The sequence below is a fragment of the Schistocerca cancellata genome, chromosome 8, assembly GCF_023864275.1.
Source record: "Schistocerca cancellata isolate TAMUIC-IGC-003103 chromosome 8, iqSchCanc2.1, whole genome shotgun sequence".
Lineage (NCBI taxonomy): Eukaryota > Metazoa > Arthropoda > Insecta > Orthoptera > Acrididae > Schistocerca > Schistocerca cancellata.
Window position 1 is genome coordinate 612,828,259 of NC_064633.1, and position 22,681 is coordinate 612,850,939.

The window sequence follows — 22,681 nt, forward strand, 5'->3', positions numbered from 1 at the left end:
ACTGGAATCACTCAACAGAGGAAAGTCCACTGGACCTGACGGGATACCAATTCGATTCTACACAGAGTACGCGAAAGAACTTGCCCCCCTTCTAACAGCCGTGTACCGCAAGTCTCTAGAGGAACAGAAGGTTCCAAATGATTGGAAAAGAGCACAGGTAGTCCCAGTCTTCAAGAAGGGTCGTCGAGCAGATGCGCAAAACTATAGACCTATCTCTCTGACGTCGATCTGTTGTAGAATTTTAGAACATGTCTTTTGCTCGAGTATCATGTCGTTTTTGGAAACTCAGAATCTACTATGTAGGAATCAACATGGATTCCGGAAACAGCGATCGTGTGAAACCCAACTCGCATTATTTGTTCATGAAACCCAGAAAATATTAGATACAGGCTCCCAGGTAGATGCCATTTTCCTTGACTTCCGGAAGGCGTTCGATACAGTTCCGCACTGTCGTCTGATAAACAAAGTAAGAGCCTACGGAATATCAGACCAGCTGTGTGGCTGGATTGAAGAGTTTTTAGCAAACAGAACACAGCATGTTGTTCTCAATGGAGAGACATCTACAGACGTTAAAGTAACCTCTGGCGTGCCACAGGGGAGTGTTATGGGACCATTGCTTTTCACAATATATATAAATGACCTAGTAGATAGTGTCGGAAGTTCCATGCGGCTTTTCGCGGATGATGCTGTAGTATACAGAGAAGTTGCAGCATTAGAAAATTGTAGCGAAATGCAGGAAGATCTGCAGCGGATAGGCACTTGGTGCAGGGAGTGGCAACTGACCCTTAACATAGACAAATGTAATGTATTGCGAATACATAGAAAGAAGGATCCTTTATTGTATGATTATATGATAGCGGAACAAACACTGGTAGCAGTTACTTCTGTAAAATATCTGGGAGTATGCGTGCGGAACGATTTGAAGTGGAATGATCATATAAAATTAATTGTTGGTAAGGCGGGTACCAGGTTGAGATTCATTGGGAGAGTCCTTAGAAAATGTAGTCCATCAACAAAGGAGGTGGCTTACAAAACACTCGTTCGACCTATACTTGAGTATTGCTCATCAGTGTGGGATCCGTACCAGATCGGGTTGACGGAGGAGATAGAGAAGATCCAAAGAAGAGCGGCGCGTTTCGTCACAGGGTTATTTGGTAACCGTGATAGCGTTACGGAGATGTTTAACAAACTCAAGTGGCAGACTCTGCAAGAGAGGCGCTCTGCATCGCGGTGTAGCTTGCTCGCCAGGTTTCGAGAGGGTGCGTTTCTGGATGAGGTATCGAATATATTGCTTCCCCCTACTTATACCTCCCGAGGAGATCACGAATGTAAAATTAGAGAGATTAGAGCGCGCACAGAGGCTTTCAGACAGTCGTTCTTCCCGCGAACCATACGCGACTGGAACAGGAAAGGGAGATTATGACAGTGGCACGTAAAGTGCCCTCCGCCACACACCGTTGGGTGGCTTGCGGAGTATAAATGTAGATGTAGATGTAGATGTGTGTGATTGGATTGAAGAGTTTCTAGCAAACAGTACACAGCATGTCATTCTAAATGGAGAGAAGTCTTTGGACATAAAAATAACTTTTGGTGTACCCTGGGATTACTTTATAAAGTATATATATAAATACTGTTGTAGATAATGTCAGAAGTTCCATGAGGCTTTTCGCAAATGATGCTGTTGCTTACAGAGAAGTCGCAACAGCAGAAAATTGTAGTGAAATGCAGAACGACCTGTAGAGGATCAACATTTGGTGCAAGGAGTGGCAATTGACTCTCATCATAAACAAATGTAACATATTGCAAATACATAGACAAAAAGACCCTCTGCCAGGCACTTATTTATGAACTGCAGACTTATCATGTAGATGTAGGTATGGATGTAGAGGAACCACGTTGTGTGGTTACACGATTGCAGAACAATCACTGGAAGCAGTTACTTCCATAAAACATCAAAGAATGTGCAAAGGAAGTGATTGGAAGTGAAGCAACCACATAAAATTAATGGCAAGTAAGGCAGTTGCCAGACTGAGATTCATTGGAAAAATTGTCAGGAAATTAAGTCCATCTCAGCGAAGGAAGTAGCTTACAAAACACTCATTCGGCCAATACTTAAATATTGCCCATCAGTATGGAATCTGTACCAGATAGAACTGATAAAGTAAATAGAGAAGATCGAAAGAAGAGCAACATGGTTTGTTAAAGCTTCATTTAGAAAGCGAGAAACATAATGGAAATGTTTATTTAACTCCAATGGCAGACACTGTGAGAGTTTGCCTTCGGTACATATAGCTTGTCTGAATTTCCTACACTTCTGCAATACAGGAAACTGGTAGTACATGACATATGCAGCAGTAGTAGCGATGTAAATCTTGTCCCAAATGCCCTAACTGCTGTATATTGGAGGCATTCTGATATTTATTACTGGGTATACCGGGATGCATTGGTGTCGCGACAGTTTCTAATGAGTTGCATTTACTTTCGAGAAAAGCATATGGTTCTTTGAATGTTGGAAAGCTTCAGACTCTGCTCTTATAGACTGTTCAGCCCTTTCTATAAGGAGCATTGATGTAATTATGTCTTGCAAAGAGTTATCTAGATGTAATGCCATCAGCGCATGCACGTTGCTTGAAGCCTTGTCAGTAGTGCATGGAGTTTACTTGCACATAAATTTGTCATTGACCGTGGCGTTAAGTTTATTTAAATGCGGCAGTTCAATCAGCTGAGGATTGTTTTAGCTGTTGCAAACCAAAGTTGATCAGAAGATAAGCAGTAGATTGGATGAGTTCACAGATGTCTGCGAAATTGTGTTACATCGCCATTAAATGACAGCAGTTTTATGATAGGCAGCTTGATGCTATATATGTGTGTGTGTGTGCGAGTGTATACCTGTCCTTTTTTCCCCCTAAGGTAAGTCTTTCCGCTCCCGGGATTGGAATGACTCCTTACCCCTCCCTTAAAACCCACATTCTTTCGTCTTTCCCTCTCCTTCCCTCTTTCCTGACGAAGCATATATAAGATGATGTGACTTACCGAACGAAAGTGCTGGCAGGTTGATAGACATACAAACAAACACAAACATATGTGTATGTTTGTGTTTGTTTTTTTGTGTGTCTATCAACCTGCCAGCACTTTCGTTTGGTAAGTCACATCATCTTTGTTTTTATATATATATATATATATATATATATATATATATATATATATATATATATATATATATATATATATATATACCTAGGTATATTTTTCCTTCATGGAATGTTTCCTTCTATTATATATATATATATATATATATATATATATATATATATATATATATATATAAAGAAAGATGATGAGACTTACCAAACAAAAGCGCTGGCAGGTCGATAGACACACAAACAAGCACAAGCATACACACAAAATTCTAGCTTTCGCAACCAACGGTTGCCTCGTCAGGAAAGAGGGAAGGAGAAGGAAAGACAAAAGGATATGGGTTTTAAGGGAGAGGGTAAGGAGTCATTCCAATCCCGGGAGCGGAAAGACTTACCTTAGGGGGAAAAAAGGACAGGTATACACTTGCACACACACACATATCCATCCACACATACACAGACACAAGCGGACATTCTGAATTATATATATATATAGAGGGAAACATTCCATGTGGGAAAAATATATCTAAAAAGAAAGATGATGAGACTTACCAAACAAAAGCGCTGGCAGGTCGATAGACACACAAACATACACACAAAATTCAAGACTTCGCAACCAACGGTTGCCTCATCAGGAAAGAGGGAAGGAGAGGGAAAGACGAAAGGATTTGGGTTTTAAGGGAGAGGGTAAGGAGTCATTCCAATCCCGGTAGCGGAAAGACTTACCTTAGGGGGAAAAAAGGACAGGTATACACTCGCACACACACACATATCCATCCGCATATACACAGACACAAGCAGACATTGCATGTCTTAAAACCCAAATCCTTTCGTCTTTCCCTCTCCTTCCCTCTTTCTTGATGAGGCAACCGTTGGCTGCGAAAGCTTGAATTTTGTGTATATGTTTGTGTTTGTTTGTGTGTCTATCGACGTGCTAGTGCTTTCGTTTGGTAAATCACATCATTTTTGTTTTTAGATATATTTCCCATGTGGAATGTTTCCCTCTTGTAACTTACCAAACGAAAGCCTTGGTACGTTGATAGAAACAATAACAAACACACACACACACAAATTTCAAGCTTTCGGAATCCACGATTGCTTCATCAGGAAAGAGGGAAGGAGTGGGAAAGACTAAAGGATGTGGGTTTTAAGGGAGAGGATAAGGAGTCGTTCCAATCCCGGGAGTGGAAAGACTTACCTTGGGGGGAAAAATGGACAGGTATACACTCGCACGCACACATATGTCTGCTTGTGTCTGTTATGTGCAGATGGATATCGACTGACATCTCTGCCCAAATTCTTTGCCTTTAAATATGTCTGCTTGTGTCTGTATATGTGTGGATGTGTGTGTGTGTGTGTGTGTGTGTGTGTGTGTGTGTGTGTGTGTGTGTGCAAGTGTATACCTGTCCCTTTTTCCCCCCAAGGTAAGTCTTTCCGCTCCCGGGATTGAAATGACTCCTTATCCTCTCCCGCAAGACCCACATCCTTCCATCTTTCCCTCTCCTTCCCTCTTTCCTGATGAAGCAACCGTTGGTTGCGAAAGCTTGAAATTTTGTGTGTGTGTTTTTTTATTGTGCCTATCTACCAGCGCTTTCCCGTTTGGTAAGTCATGGAATCTTTGTTTTTAAAACAAAGGTGATTTGACTTACCAAACGAAAGCGCTGGCACGTCGATAGACACACAAACATACACACAAAATTCTAGCTTTCGCAACCAACGGTTGCCTCGTCAGGAAAGAGGGAAGGGGGAAAGACGAAAGGATTTGGGTTTTAAGGGAGAGGGTAAGGAGTCATTCCAATCCCAGGAGCGGAAAGACTTACCTTAGGGGTAAAAAAGGACGGGTATACACTCGCACACACGCACACATCCATCCACACACATACAGACACAAGCAGACATATACAGAGGCAAAGAGTTTAGGCAGAGAGGCAACCGTTGGTTGCGAAAGCTAGAATTTTGTGTGTATGTTTGTGTTTGTTTGTGTGTCTATCGACGTGCCAGCGCTTTCGTTTGGTAAGTCAAATCATCTTTGTTTTTAGATATATTTTTCCCACGTGGAATGTTCCCTTCTATTATATATATATATATATATATATATATATATATATATATATATATATATATATATATATATATATAATAGAGGGAAACGTTCCACGTGGGAAAAATATATTTAAAAAGAAAGATGATGGGACTTACCAAACAAAAGCGCTGGCAGGTCGATAGACACACAAACAAACACAAACATACACACAAAATCTAGCTTTCGCAACCAATGGTTGCCTCGTCAGGAAAGAGGGAAGGAGAGGGAAAGACGAAAGGATTTGGGTTTTAAGGGAGAGGGTAAGGAGTCATTCCAATCCCGGGAGCGGAAAGACTTACCTTAGGGGGAAAAAAGGACGGGTATACACTCGCACACACACACATATCCATCCACACATATATAGACACAAGCAGACATATTCCCCCTAAGGTAAGTCTTTCCGCTCCTGGGATTGGAATTACTCCTTACCCTCTCTCTTAAAACCCAAATCCTTTCGTCTTTCCCTCTCCTTCCCTCTTTCCTGACGAGGCAACCGTTTGTTGCGAAAGATAGAACTTTGTGTGTATGTTTGTGATATATGTTCGAAGATTCCTCTGGCTTCAGCATGTACATAATATTCAAAGTGCTTTAACAAGTGTGTGAGGCTTGCTTTTGCCATCGAGCATGTGGTAATAAGTTTCTTTCTTAAAACTTTATTCATCATGGAAAGATAGCATATCAGACAACAGCAGAAGCAGCAGTTGGAATGAGTGGGAGCTAGAGGAAGCAGGATAGCCAGACAAAGTACTTAGCTTTTAGATGCATTATGTCGATGCTGCTGGCTGCCTCTCCGTGCTGCTTTGTTGAAACTCGTCGCTGCCTTTACGTTGATCAGCCACTGTCACTGCATGTTACTTCATCAAATCCAACACATTCTGGCTTGAATGTACCAAAATGTTAGCGTCCACAGATGAAAGTGTAATGACGTGCTAGAGAATAACTTATTACTCATAATTAAGTTTGCTTTCACAAAACAAAATAAACATATTCACTGTTTAGCATTCAGGGCGTTGGGCCAAGAGATACGATAGCCAACTGACCAAGTCCCATTCGGTGCTGTTCTCACCCTTGGAGATGCACATGTGTCATTAGGTGCTCTCAGAAGGCTGGTCTGCTGGTCATTTTTGCTGAGAGACAAACAATTTCAGAGAGGGCAGCACTGTCTAGTAGCTCAGTCGAATGTGGCAGCCGAACATGAGCAGCTAAGCAGCTATGTGTACTAAGGAGTCTTCCAGTTAATTCACAATCAATCACTAATAAAAAACTGTTGTAGTATTTGTAAATGCAAAACTAGAAATGAAAATTATCTGTTGTGACTTAACAGTACCTCATCATAGACAAAAGTGAACCACATAGAAATTTGACCACCTCCCCAATTTAATATTTTTGATTGATTGATTGATTGATTGATCGATTTTAACAGGAGAGCTAAAACAGCTTAGGTCTGACCAGCCACTGCTCGCACTGAAACTAGGTTTATTGTGAGGTATCGCTTCCTGTATATCTATTAAAGTCAACCAGTGCCCTTAAATAGTGCAAGGAGTCCCTCTACCAGTTTTTTGTTAGACACAATTTCTTCAGGTCTAGTTGTCCCGAAGATTCTGTATCTTTTACCCTCCAATGCCATGCATTCGAAGATTAGGTGTGATGCAGTTTCTTCACCTTCATTTAGGGTCCTCTTCCATTATACCTCATGTATGTAGATGTTTTTTGAAGTTCCCATGGCTGGTCATCAGTCCGTCATGAGTTGGATCTCTTTCCTGTTCAATCCCAGGATTACAGAGCTTCTTTTAAAACATGTCTTGGGCATCATTACCTTAACGTGTTTTTGTTTGTGGACCTTGGTCCAATATCCTATGTGCTGTTTCCTAAGCCAGTTCCGTAGTTCTAATTTGATCATAGTCTTGGTGATTGTGAAGACAGGTTCTGGTCCAATAAATGGAGTTGTTGCCCCCACCCTAGCCAATCTATCGGCTTGTTCATTGCCACAGATCTCTGGCCAGGGACCCACACTAGGTTCACCCTGTTGCTTCCCCCTACCTCCACCAGAGCCCTGTGGCGATCTGCAACAATCTTAGATATTGTTGCAGGAGCTGCCAATGATTTCAGGGCTGCCTGGCTGTCTGAATAGATGTAGATGCTACGGTCATTGTTGCATCTATGCATATTCTCCTCCACAGATGCCCTGATTGCAGTAATTTCGGCTTGGAATACAGAGGTCTGTTTCCCTAGAGAGATGATGTTCTCCAGTCTTGGCTGAACCCCGTACAACCCAATGCCTTGGTCTGTTTATGACCCATCAGTGAACCAAACAATGTCCCCCGTATGGTGTTGAACTGTTTTCTCCCACTGCTCTCTACTTCCAATTATTATGTTTTAAGGCTTGTCGAAGCAGTTGAGAGTAGTTATATAGTCTGCAGGCATTTCCCCGGCCATATCTATATTTACCTCACTCACTATATTAGTGTGTGATTCTGGATATCCAAATGAGACCCAGTTTTGGCTAGTTTTATGTCTGTATGCCCCAGCTGCTGCCTCCATCTTAACCCAAAGGTGAAGTGGAGGCATATCCAGCATGGCTTCCATTACATTGGTTGGTGTGCTGCTAATTCCACCTGTTATGGCTAAGCAGGCCAATCTCTGCACCTTAGCAACCTCTTTAGCAGCAACCCACTGTTCTACCTTCTTCCACCACACTACGGCCCCATAGGAAATCCTATGTCTAACCACTGTGGTGTATATCCAGTGCGTACCCTGCAAGATCCCTTTACTTCTAAACTGATACTGTTATTACTCAGCTTAGCTGCGAGTCCGTAGAGGGTGGTATATGTGACGTGCAGTATAACTGGTCAGCATTTCCACCCGGAATTTGCGAGTGTAAGTTGGACCTTCCTTTATCCGACTCGGTGGGTCGTGTCGGCGGATTTCCTCCTACCTGTGCGCGGTACAGCTCCTCGTAAATGTCGTCCTGTGCAGATTCTTCATTAGCACATTGGACGTCTCTGTCGGTGGAAGCTAATTATCTGAAATTGCTGTCGATCATCTTTGGGGTATCTATTTACTCTAAATTAACATTCAGAATGCCGTAATATCACTTTTATTCCTATTAGATCAATAATGAAACACTCATGTCACAAACGACTCGTAACTGAGAGCATGGCTACCATCGAACGAGACAGGAAGAGCTCTTAACGCCGACTGCCGACTTTGGTGCGCAGTCTGTATCTCTTACTAGTTTCGTCACAGTTCGTGGATTTCCGATCAAGTTCGTACTTACTAAGATATGCATTTGTTAATGAACTGGTGTGAATTTTAATGAGGCAAAATTATGATGAATAGTTTTAATCATCCAGAGGCTCCTCGTAGTATTCATATTGCCATAAATGACTTTAACTATTAAATATAAATAAACAAAATCGGTGACTTTGGCTCCAAGATGGCGGTACTTCCCGTCATGTATATTTCCCAGGCTGACGCTTGTTGCTACAGTCAAGCGCCGAGCCCCACCCCACTACGCGCGACATATGGTCACTTCATCACCTAGCCAGTCAGCGTGGGAAATGCTCTCCGACTCATGGCCGTCTACGGACTACAGCACTTTCTAAATATTGTGAATACATAAATAAGAGACAATAATTTATTAAAACTGGTACAAATGTCTTCCTCACGTAAGAGGCTACTTACAACCCCTAGCGCTTAGGCCCCAAGTTTTTACACAAGTCTACCTAGTACTCACTAAAGTACTTTTTGCTCTGGAGCAGCTACTCTTAATATGAGGGGTCCAAGTTAGCTTCTCATCCAAGGTTACCCCTAGATATTTCACTGTCCCTTTCACAGGTAGAGTTTCATCAAAGAGCTTTAGATTCCAACTTGCATGCTGAATATGTCTCTTCGTAAATGGCACCACAACAGTCTTCTTAGGATTAACTCTCAGATCGTGTTTAATGTACCATTTTTGCACAGTGTCCAACCCTCCTTGTGCCATATTCCTGACTGTGTCAGTGAATTTGCCAAGTATTACTGTGATAAGGTCATCTGCGTATCCTTGGCAGAAGCATTGTCTGGAATTTAGTTCCTCAATGAGTTCGTTCTCCACTAGATTCCACAATAGAGGATACAGAACTACTCCTTGTGGGCAGTCTCTAGCGGTCTTAATTGCCATCTTTTCATTCATCATGGTAGCCTCTACCTTCCTTCCACTAAGCATGGCCCTGGTCCACCTACATATAGTGGTCCCCAGGTCATGCGCCTCTGGTGCCCTTATCATGGATTCGAAGGTCGTGTTACTGAAGGCCCCCTCGATATCCAGGAAGATGCAGAGGGCTCTTTCTTGGAAGTGAAGTGCTTTTTCCACCTTCCCGAGTTGGTGGAGAGCTGTCTCACATGATTTACCTGGTTGGTATGCATGTTGGTTCAGGTGTAGAGGGACCCTACTTAGCCTCCTCTCCCCAATATATACATTAACCAGTTTTTCCAATGTTTTGAGAATGGAGGAGGACAGAACGATTGGTCTCATGTCCTTGGCCTTGGTATGATCATTTCTCCCTGGCTTTGAGATGAAAACAACCTTCACTTCCCTCCAAGCATTGGGAATGATTCCTACTGCTAAGCTAACCCTGAATAGCCTGCATAAGACTCTTATAAGCTTTCCTCCTGCCTGTTGCAGGGGAGATGGAAAACTTCCATCTGGGCCAGGTGACTTGAATGGCTGGAATGTTCCCACCGCCCACTGGATTTTGTTGAAGTTCACCCACTCCGCAAGCCACATGACGGTGTGTGGCGGAGGGTACTTTGAGTGCCTCTATCGGTTCTCCCTTCTATTCCAGTCTCGTATTGTTCGTGGAAAGAAAGATTTTCGGTATGCCTCTGTGTGTGCTCTAATCTCTCTGATTTTATCCTCGTGGTCTCTTTGCGAGATATACGTAGGAGGTAGCAATATACTGCTTGACTCCTCGGTGAAGGTATGTTCTCAAAACTTCAACAAAAGCTCGTACAGAGTCTCTCCTACAGAGTCTTCCACTGGAGTTAATCTATCATCTCCGTAACGGTTTGGCGATTACTAAATGATCCTGTAATGAAGTGTACTGCTCTCCGTTGGATCTTCTCTATCTCTTCTGTCAAACCTATCTGGTACGGATCCCACACTGGTGAGCAATATTCAAGCAGTGGGTGAACAAGTGCACTGTGACCTATTTCCTTTGTTTCCGGATTGCATTTCCTTAGGATTCTTCCAATGAATCTCAGTCTGGCATCTGTTTTACCGATGATCAACTTTATATGATCATTCCATTTTAAATCATTCCTAATGCCTACTCCCAGATAATCTATGGAATTAACGGCTTCCACTTGCTGGCCTGCTATATTGTAGCTAAATGATAAAGGATCTTTCTTTCTATGTATTCGCAGCACATTACACTTGTCTACACTGAGATTCAATTGCCATTCCCTGCACCATGCGTCAATTCGTTGCAGATCCTCCTGCATTTCAGTACAATTTTCCATTGTTACAACCTCTCGATATACTACAGCACCATCTGCAAAAAGCCTCAGTGAACTTCCGATGTTACCCACAAGGTCATTTATATATATCGTGAACAGCAACGGTCTTACTACACTCCATGCGGCACATCTGAAATCATTTTTACTTCTGAAGACTTCTCTCCATTGAGAATGACATACTGCGTTCTGTTATCTAGGAACTCTTCAATCCAATCACACAATTGGTCTGATATATAACCAGTCCTCTCTTCGAGCGCCTGAGAACCGTTGTCTCTCTGGGGTCACATATTGGTCTGTGTTATCCAGCTGAGCATATTGAGGAAAGTGAGTTTTAAGGAGCAATTCCAGCGTCCCATGTGCTGTCTTTGTATATTCCCCATCCTCCTTCCTCAACCTACCTCCTGGATTGGTTGGTACTCTAGTGAAGTCTGGCTTCTGCAGCCGTGCCCTCTGCTTCCTCACAGAATGCCTTCCAGGATGCCTCCTTTGCTTGTCTTATTGCAAGATTGTAGTTGACAAGGGCCTCACGATATTTAGCCGATTGTCCTTTACGTCTCGCAATATTAAACAGTCTCCGTACCTGTTTTCTTTGCGTTTCCAGTTTGTTATTCCACCAAGGAACACTCCTATTTGTGCACTTCCTGGTGATTGTGCAGTTGTCCTGATATGAGGTCACTATGGCAGAGGTAACAGCCTCTGTTACTTCCTCAAATTCTACTGGCTTTATTGTGGTTTTAATTTCCGATAAGCCTAAGTCGAGGTCCCCCCTATATGTCTCCCAGTCTGTTTTCCTGGGATTCCTATAAGTCATGGTCTGTCTGATTCCCATTTCAACCTTGAATTTAATGTACACGTGGTCCGACGAGGATGGCTCCAACACCACATGCCATTGTTTGACATAGCTACCCATTGTCATGGAACCAAATGTTATGTCAATTACTTCTTCCCTTCTGCTATTCCTGAATGTAGGTTCATTGTCCCTATTCAGGACCTCTAAGTTGTTAGCTAAGAGAAATTCAAGAAGGTACTCACCTCTGCTCTTGGTGTCCTTGTTCCCCCACTCTAGGTTGTGGGCATTGGCGTCACATCCCACCAGCAGTGGGGCACCTTGCTGATGGAAAGTCTCTGCCAGTCTCCTCACCTCCAAGGGAGGGGGAGAACTGTCTTCGCAAGGAAGGTATGCTGAGGTAAAATAATTTCCCTCGTGATACCTTCCTCATATTGCTGCATTTTGATGGTCACTAAGTCCCTAGAACAGACATCCATCATTGGCATGAAAGAAATGCCATTTCTAACCTAGATGCATGTTCTGGAGTTTCTTAGATTCCTAGCATACAGCAGCTTACCTCCAGTGCCTCCATGGCCCGATACACCCCCTTTGTATAAATAGGGTTCTTGTATCAGGGCCATGTCTACTTCCTGTCTCCCCAGGCAGTGGCTCAGGGTAGCAGAGGCTCCTTTACTGTGCTGCAGACTAATCTGCAGCACCTCCAGGCTCCATCTTACTGCCATCTTTGAGGTCTCTGAGAACACTGACGGTGACCTGCGAGAATCCTAAAAACAGTTTCAGGTCCTGCTCCCACAACACGTTCAGGGACTTCTCACCAACCTCCACCACCAGGGTTCGTCCTTCCGGAGCAACCTTCTGGTTAATCACTCTCCATTCTTCTGTTGGGACTTTTGGGTTCTGGGCTCCTATTTTCCCGAACAGAGTCTTGGGAGAGACTTCCTTAAGGATCTTAGGTATCCATAATGATATTTTGCTGTCTTAAGAAGCTCCACTGCTGTGTTGACCAGCAGCTTCGCATCTTCCCACGGCGATATCGTGGGCACCTTGTCCTTGAGCCATTCTACTGTGTGCACCCCCTCACAGACAAAAATGAGTGCACCATGATCTAGATAGACCCTCCTGAAGTTGGGACCTGGGCCAGCGTACCCCCCAATCTTTTCAAAGAGGGCCATTTGTACTAGTTCCTCCTGCTGCGAGGTGATGGCCACCAGTGGATAACGTTCTAGGATAACTGCCATCCTAAAAACCGAAACTGCAGTACTATAGGTCTTTTTCGCTATTTCTTGCCTCGGTGTTTTCTGGACTCACTTATACAGGAAGGAGGAAGTCTTTGATTCCTCCCTTATCCGCTTACTACCTGTCTTTGACGTTGTGGGGGTCTGCCTGTCCCCTTCAACCTGAGACAGTTTTTTCCTTGGGGTCTTGGGTTCTAGTCCCTTTACTTCCCACCACTTGTTTTTAGGATGCCATCCTTTTCCTTCCTTTTTCCTCTGTTCCCTGAGTAGCTTCCTTCTCTGGGCCCCAGACAAGCCTTTGATCTTAATCTGGTCTAGCTTCTCGGTTACAGTTCACACTTCTGGCTCAGGTCTAGACCCTGATTCAGTAGTGGAAATGCCTTCCATCGATTCTGTCTTTGGTGTTTGGGTATCTGAGGTCTCAATTTGCCCCTCAGTTTCTTTTTCTTTATTTTCTTTAGTCGTGTCCATGTTGGTCCCACGAGATCTGAGGATCTAGAAGGTCCACCCCACGAACACCCTGCGCGGTGTAAGGCTAATTACCCAGGGAGGTCACCTGGTATCCCTGAGGCTCCGTTTGCGACACATCTTCCCATGTGCCACACACCCCTCAGCACGGATTGCATCACACCTTGGGTTGGGTCAGGGAATAGGGTAGGACTAGGAGTGGATAGGGAAGATGGGACGTTACAGGACACTCTCAGTCTGATCCATCGGCTGAGGCCTTTTTGGCAGTAGGCCCTCTACCTTCGGCTTAGCCCTCAGCTTCCCACAGATATGCAAGCCTCTCCACCCACATGGACAGTGCTTCTTCAAGGTGGTGTCCCCTGGAGAGGATATTTTTGATTAATTTTGATATAAATATAAGTACAAGTTACCCATATTCATTAAATTGCCATATTGTCCCTGAAAAAAGAATTGTTTTTAGAAACCAGCTCTACTTCTTAGCTAGGTGTCATGTACACCATCCACGAAACAGGCATTTTAGTAAAATAGAGAAATTGTCTGTTGCCAACACACCTGAAAAATATTTGTGTCTGTTGGCTGCGGACATCTATTGAAATTGTACATCTGTCAAAATGCTATTTCATAGTATCATTACCCTAATCGTCTGGTGTCACTTATTCTGCAATTACATGAAGATCATTTGTTCACAGTCACTCCTGCGAGCATATAAACTGGCCAGTTTTGGCCGATATTTAGCAACAATCCCAGAGACTGGAGTGAGTTACGATTCCGCCTCTGGTGTCTTGCGAATATCGACTGCAGAAGATACCAATGAAGAAAGTGAACAACCAGATGTGGAAGAAGGGGTGGATGTAAATAATGTGGTATGTACATGTCCTGTTTCTACATAATTTCTAGCGTGGCTTGAAGATGGTATTAAACATTGAAAATATATGAGGGCTGTTCAATAAAGAATGATCATAATTTTGTTTCTGACAACATACCTTTACTCATTCTCATGATTTTGATAGTCCTTCTCAAAGAAGTCTCCCATGAATGTGATGCACTTGTCCCATCATTTCTGCCAGTCTTCAAATACATGTTGGAAACCATTTTTTGAGAGGGCCTTCAAAATCACTTTCAACACTGCTTCTGATGATTGATAATGCCTCCCACGAAGGCGTCTCTTCATGTTAGGGAATAGAAAAAAGTCACATGGGGCTAAATTTGGACTATTGCAGCATCCAGCCTGCTTCACGGAAATGTGTTCTTTTGTGCCTGATATGGACTTGAAATGTTCTCAGGACATCTCTGTAGTATTGTCCAGTTACTGATGTGTGTGCAGGTACAACATGCTGATAAGCCATTCCACGAATATGAAAGAATGAGAAGACCATAACTTTTGGAAATTTCCACACTGGGCTTTGCTGTTTTCTCTCAGCATCAAAAAGATGTAGCCAAGTGTCATCAGCAGTGATTACATTTGAAAGAAACTCAGGATCTTCCTCTAACATAAACTTTAACTGCATGCAGAGCTGCACGCAAATATCCTTTTGTTCAGGATCAACAGTCTTGGAACCCATCGTGCACAAACATGTTTCATGTGTAATTTTTCTGTCACCGATGTGAGGGTGGCACCTAGTGAAATGTTCAGTATTTCAGAAAGTGATCTTAAGGTAATTCGTCGATCCTCTCTCACAGTGACAGCAGCAGTGTTGATGTTTTCTGCCGTAAGAGCAGTAACTGGAGCACCGAGTCCACCTTCCTTTGAAATTGATTGTTGCCCCTCTTTGAATATTTTAAACCACCTTCAAGCTGTGCTGTAGGGAAGAACAGATTCTCCACAGGCCTCCTGTAACATAGTACAGTTCTCAGATTTGTTGAGATGAAGGCAGAATTTCAAAGCCACGTATTGTTCCTCATGTGTTGCCTCCATTGCAGCGGTAGGTGATACTGAACATGTCTGACCTTCTACATCTATATCTACATCCATACTCCGCAAGCCACCTGACGGTGTGTGGCGGAGGGTACCTTCAGTACCTCTATCGGTTCTCCCTTCTATTCCAGTCTCGTATTGTTCGTGGAAAGAAGGATTGTTGGTATGCCTCTGTGTGGGCTCTAATCTCTCTGATTTTATCCTCATGGTCTCTTCGCGAGATATACGTAGGAGGGAGCAATATACTGCTTGACTCTTTGGTGAAGGTATGTTCTCGAAACTTTGACAAAAGCCCGTACCGAGCTACTGAGCGTCTCTCCTGCAGAGTCTTCCACTGGAGTTTATCTATCATCTCCGTAACGCTTTCGCGATTACTAAATGATCCTGTAACGAAGCGCGCTGCTCTCCGTTGGATCTTCTCTATGTCTTGTATCAACCCTATCTGGTACGGATCCCACACTGCTGAGCAGTATTCAAGCAGTGGGCGAACAAGCGTACTGTAACCTACTTCCTTTGTTTTCGGATTGCATTTCCTTAGGATTCTTCCAATGAATCTCAGTCTGGCATCTGCTTTACCGACAATCAACATTATATGATCATTCCATTTTAAATCACTCCTAATGCGTACTCCCAGATAATTTATGGTATTAACTGCTTCCAGTTGCTGACCTGCTATTTTGTAGCTAAATGATAAAGGACCTATCTTTCTGTGTATCCGCAGCACATTACACTTGTCTACATTGAGATTCAGTTGCCATTCCCTGCACCATGCGTCAATTCGCTGCAGATCCTCCTGCATTTCAGTACAATTTTCCATTGTTACAACCTCTCGATACACCACAGCATCATCTGCAAAAAGCCTCAGTGAACTTCCGATGTCATCCACCAGGTCATTTATGTATATTGTGAACAGCAACGGTCCTATGACACTCCCCTGCGGCACACCTGAAATTACTCTTACTTCGGAAGACTTCTCTCCATTGAGAATAACATGCTGCGTCCTGTTATCTAGGAACTCCTCAATCCAATCACACAATTGGTCTGATAGCCCATATGCTCTTACTTTGTTCAATAAACGACTGTGGGGAACTGTATCGAACCTTGCCTGCCTCTCAAAGGTGGAAATCAGGAGTCCTAACAATTCACTACTATGGTGTGTTTGTTGCACATTAAGCTAAAGGAATATCATAAGATTAAATTTTAGCACGAGAAATTATGACCATTAAAAAAAAAATCATCATTCTTTATTGAACAGCCCAGGTAATATTAAAGATAAATGATTTCAGCAAAATGGCTGTCATTATCCTCATATGACATGATGCTTTTATGAAACTTGGTACCCACAATCTGCCTGTGTGAGCACCCACAGTGGGGCATTGTTATTGAGTTTTACCTTTATGCTAGTCATAAAAAAAAAAGTCATTCAATAATAACCATCAAGGAAATTTCCATTTTTTCACATTGTTTCTTTGGACACTCACCAGAAACAAACTGTTTGTCAATTTCTGATTTGCCAATGTGTTTTTTTTTTTTTTTTTTAAAGTTACAAAACACTAGTAGTGTCACATGTTGACAGCACCATCTCGCAATCATTTGTAAAGGACTGAACACAAGCTGGGAGGAATATGGAGTGAGGATAAATGTGAAGAAGACTAAGGAAAATTTTTGATTATGTAGTGGAGCAGTTTGAAAATTTCAGCTACGTGAGATGCAAAATAACCAGTAACACGAGATGTAAGAAATATAAACAAGAATAGATATACATGAGAAACGTCTTGTAGAAGAAGTAGTATTTTCTATGGTCCACTAAATAAACAAGGTAAATATTAATGAGGTGTTCTGTATGTAGTGTTCCCCAGTAGGGTGCAGAAACATTGACACTGTAGCGGAGAGAGGAAAATGTTTGGAGGCTTGTGAGATGTGAATATGGGTTTGGAGATGAGGTTGTGTTGCACAGGGTGACTGAGAAAAGACCAGAGGTTGGAAAAGGACCCACTACAAGGAGGTGCATCATACGCAGCTATGAAAAGAACAGTGGAAAATGGGAGACTCGGAGAATGCTGAATTGGCAATGATGGATGTGCATTACATGTGGAACATTTTATCATCATCACAGGCATTTTTTAAAATTTTATAGACCATGATGAGTAATTAAGTAAATAAATAAATAATAAATAAATAAATAAAATACCAGAACAGCTAAAAGTATTGATTGTTTTCGAAAAGTATTTTCTCGGGTGTGATACAATACCATGCAATACAGCGTAGCACAGGGAAATGGGAAATTTGAAACGTTGTTGGTAGTACTGTAATTGCAGTAGTTGTTTGGAACTGATATATAATTGTTGTGAACACGTTATCATCTAGTAATCTTACAGCATTGGAGATCTGATACACGCTATCACTGTGAGAGCACTTTACTAGGAGGGTGATTGTGTGACTGCTGCAGAAAGGGTATTTCGATAGTATTATCAGCTAGTATACCTCAGATGTGTCCCATCTGCTCAGGCCTTAACATACCAAATAAAGAGCTTGTAATGGTTTCAAAGAATCGGCTGTAGCAGTTCATAAGCCTAAAATATTTATTTTTTTTTTTTTAAATCAAAACATGCCCTTTTTAGTTCTGTAAAGTGGTACAACCCAGTGTGGTTAATAGTATATTTGTTTTGAGAGATGCAGCAATAAATTTTAGTGACGGTAATTACCCATTTTGGGAACTTAGGGCTGCTCTCAAATTCTGGTTGCCGTAATGAAGAGAAAGAAAAGCAAGACTTTAATATCTTCAGTGAAGAACAGATGCTTTCATATGAACAATTTACTGATTTGGAATTGCAGTTATCTGGATAATTGTCATTTGGTCATGAGATACAGCTAGACTAACCAAAATGTTAGACTGTTATGACAATTGTGTGGCCAAAACATTTAGTTGTCCTGATCAGTTAGAACTGTGTATATGTGCACAACAGAGTTGGCACTTAGCTGTGACAGTGATTTCCATTTTCATGGCAGTCCATAGGCAGTTTGTCTATAGAGCTGAAAAAGTCTTTCAAATTCAGGAATAAAAAGCACTCTGCCACTAGCAGTTATGAGTTTCTGCTTAAAGCTTCACTGTTAATTTTTTTCTAATTCCAGATCTTTTTGAATAACACATTTTTGAAAGATTATACTTATTGTTGCATTTTCCATTTGCCTTGAATATCTAAATAGCTCAGTCTTATTCATTCTCAACACACAGCAAAGTACATCGGTACTCCCATCACCATGCACGCAGTTTTCTTTTTCTACCTACAAGTACTGTATTATTGATCATCATTACAATTTTCCCTAATCACCTGTTATGTAAGTGTGGTTTGGCATTATCACCGATTCCATGGGCTAAAGATAAGTGAATGTGGTGTAGCTTTCGCATCATTCATATATCCAGTTTCTGGTGTCATCACGATGCTGCTGATCTGCAGGAAGGCATGATTGTGCTCTTGGGTGTGATAAAGGATGAAGGTAAATTAATTCTGACCACTTATTGATTTGTATCTGAATTTTCAGGAGGCTTCCTTTTACACCGTTCTCAGTTTATGAATTGGTCAACAGAAGCAAGAGAGAGATTAGTTGCCTTTTGGCTGGCACAGGCATGATGTACACCACTTTTAAGGGATGTCAAGTTCACTGTTGACTGTAGAGATACTTTATTTCACAGTTGCAATTTCGATCGTAAAAACACAGCTTCATTGAATGAGTGAGAAGCTCTCTACATAGTGAAATGGTGTAAATTGCATGAACTATTACTAATGTTAACACACTTAACACAGATTGCAATGAACTGATGTTTTTATGCACTGTTTCAATGTGGAATGAGGCAGTGTGAAAATGCTGATGATGACATGTATACATGTTGGACAATTTTAAAGTTTAACATGTGTTCAAGCAAAATCTTTTGCAGCATCATTTGATAATGGTCTCAGGGCCAAAATTACAATTGTGAAAGAAGCAATCTCTGCAGTCAATGGCAAATATGAGGTCCTTTAAGAAATTCTACATGGCTCTGAATCCCAACTGTGAGAAGTTAAAAATTCTGCATGACTCTGAATCCCAACTATGAGAAGTTTAGCATATCATTGTTGAAGGAAGTCATGAAAGCCATTATAACAGTTGGGCCTGAAGATAATTGTAAGAGAACAGCTCGGTAATGTATTTACTGACGACAAAATATGGAGTCAGATCTGCAAGGTCATAAACCATGAGAAGTCTTGACTTGTTTTTAGAATGTACTGATGATAAGTCTATGATAATACAGCTCACTGTATCAGGATAAGACTGCAAATGAGGAAGCACACTGTTAAAGATAAAAAGTAATCACTGCTTGAATGTACAACATTGCTAGCTGGCAGCTATAGTGAGTGTAATATACATAATCAAACAAGCACAAAAGGATAGAACATCAGAATTGATCTGATTTTGTATTAATATTGAAAAACTCTAGGTTTATGTTTATATTAACTGTAATTATATTTGGGCAGAATATTAATCATCATAGCTTAGGTATTTGATTAATTTGCTAGGTTGGAGAGGAGAAAAGTGCTTAAACTTTGGTTAATGTAGCCTCCATCAATTTGGGGTAACTATGATGAAAGCAAATCAACATTACTGGAATGGCATTTTGACATATAAATATGAAGTATGTGCCAGAAGTTGCATTGCATTTGTCATCACTGAACTAGGGTGGTCATCTCACTTACATGCAGCATTGTCAGTTAGTGATAATTTCAGATGTCAGTAAAAATTCTTAAGAAAATATTAGACACACCTATTTTTAATTTAGAATATGATGGAGTGTTTCACAAAAGAAAATTGTTAGTAGTCTTTACTGAGAAAATAATAACAAGAAATTTGCAGGAAATTTACTTTACATCAAGCTTTTTAAAAAGCTAGAAATAAAAACAAAATTATAAACATTCTCAAAATTTACAGAAGCATGAGATACATATTTTATTGGGAAAACATAAAAGTAATCCAAGGTACTGAAATACCATAAGAGGTGTAAAACTGTTTCACCCGTGTAACAAAAAATGTTGTCTCAAGAATTTGCATTCTGTGGGACCTTGCGGAAACTTCCTTTTAAGAATTTGTTACAGAAATTATCAAATTAATGTTGGTACCATCTGAGTAGTTATTATTGTGTTGTCACCAATGAACATAATTTACATACAACATACTCCATGCATGGCAGTGTGTATGTTGTTGGCAGCGTTCTTGTTCCAACAGCTCACCTTAATAGGACCAAGAATATGTCCTACTTCACAAAATGAGTATATTTGCAGCTGTTACAGATTCTCATCACTGCACCCATCACTGAGAACACTTATATATGTCATATAATTAATTTTTCCTCAAGACATTTAAGTTTCATCTTTACCTACAATAATGACGGAATCTGAAGAAATGAATTAAAGCACACACACATTTGAGAGGGTAGGGCATAAAAGTTGTAGCTCTGATTCCTTTAGTTAGCATCATGGAGTGGACAAAAGTGAGAGTACATTCGCTGTCAGGGCAAACATATCTAATATTTGCTGAATCATTGCCAAGCAACATGCATTCCATACCCATTTCAGTATTATGTACTGGAGCTGTGGTGGGTTAAGATCTACAAACAGCAGCAGCACCCCAAAACATTGACTTTGTAAGGCTTTCTGCCCACAAACAACAAACATGCAGCTGCTGTTGGATTGCTTGCTCTCTATTAGGTGAATCCTTCATGAAAAAGTAAACATTCCTTCCTAGAAATTGGCTGTGGTGCAGGAACCTAATTCAAGCATTTTTGTTGCTGAGGGAAATGCATGCGAGAGGCACTTCTCAGCGTGTCTCGTGACACACTTCCATTCTTCAGTGATGAGACTGACTTCCATCTTTCAGGTTCTGTAAATAAACAGACCATTCACTGTTGAAGTCCTGATACCCCCAGACAGTTTCATCAGCATCCACTACATTTACAACATGTAACTCTTTGGTGTGCACTGTAGCGAGCTGGAATAATTGACCCATGGTTTTTTGAAAAAAATGAATTTTCAGTTTCGGTGACTTATGTGCAAATGATTGAAAAGTTTTGCCAGTCAACACTCAATGAGAGGGATATGAGGGATGAACAGTTGTGGCAGGACGGTGCAACTGCACGCACTGTGTGTGTGCGCCAGTGAGCGGCAACTCTTCCTAGGATGCCTCATCGTCTTGAGAGGGATTGTCCACAGGCCAGCACGGTTGCCTGATTTAGCCCTGTGTGACTATTCTTTATGTGCCTGCCTAAAATTGCTTGATTACAGGGGTCCTAGGGTCCTGGCTCACATAAAGAGCAACATTCGACAAGCTGTCACCAACATATCTGTCGATATGCTAGTTAGTATTCAGTGAAACTTCCGATTTTGGTTGTTGTTGTTGTGGTCCTCAGACTGGTTTGATGCCGCTCTCCATGCTACTCTATTCTGTGCGAGTGTCTTCTCTCCGAATAACTACTGCAACCTACATCCTTCTGAACCTGTTTACTGTATTCATCTCTTCGTCTCCCTCTACAATTTTTACCCTCCAATACTAAATTGGTGATTGCCTGATGTCTCTCAGAATGTATCCTATCAACCGACCCCTTCTTTTGGTCAAGCTGTGCCACAAATTTCCTGTCTCCCCAATTCTTTCCAGTACCTCCTCGTTAGTTATGTGATCTACCCATATAATCTTCAGCATTCTTCTGTAGCACCACATTTTGAAAGCTTCTATTCTATTCTTGTCTTAACTGTTCATTGTCCGTGTTTCCATACATGGCTGCACTCCAGACGAATACTTACAGAAAAGTCTTCATAATACTTAAATCTATATTCAGTGGTAACAAATTTTTCTTCTTCAGAGACACTTTTCTTGCCATTACCAGGCTACATTTTATATCGTCTGTACTTTGGCCATCATCAGTTATTTTGCTGCCCAAATAGCAATACTCGTCTACTACTTTGTCTCATTTTGTAATCTAATTCCGTTAGCATGACCTCATTTAATTCGACTAGTCTATTATGCTTGTTTTGCTTTTGTTGATGTTCATCTTATATCCTCCTTTCAAGACAATGTCCATTCCATTCAACTCTCTTCCAAGTCCTTTGCTGTCTCTGCCAGAATTACAATGTCATCGGGAAACCTCAAAGTTTGTATTTCTTCTTCCTGGATTTTAATTCCAAATCTAAATGGTTGTTTGGTTTCCTTTACTGCTTTCTCAGTGTACAAATTGAATAACATCAGGGATAGGCTACGACACTGTCTGACTTCCTTCTCAAACACTACTTACCTTTCATGCCCCTTGACTTCAATGAAAGCTTTCACTAAGTCTACAAATACTTGTTTGCCTTTCTTTAACCTATCTTCTAAGATAAGTCTTAGGGTCAGTATTGCCTGTCATGCTGCTACATTTCTTTGGACATATTCTTTAGATGTAAGTTTGCCTTCCTTTAACCTATCTTCTAAGATAAGTCTTAGGGTCAGTATTGCCTCTCATGTTGCTATATGTCTTTGGAATCCAAATTG

At 41.4% G+C, this 22,681-nt stretch overlaps 1 protein-coding gene across 1 annotated transcript in view; it reads left to right on the forward strand.

The window, feature by feature from the left end:
• The window catches only part of LOC126095774 (nonsense-mediated mRNA decay factor SMG5), a 283,868-nt gene that overhangs the window by 136,242 nt on the left and 124,945 nt on the right, over positions 1–22,681 (forward strand). The window contains exon 12 of the mRNA XM_049910581.1: positions 13,902–14,075. Coding sequence (XP_049766538.1) covers positions 13,902–14,075 — 174 coding nt within the window. The remainder of the gene's footprint in view (positions 1–13,901; positions 14,076–22,681) is intronic.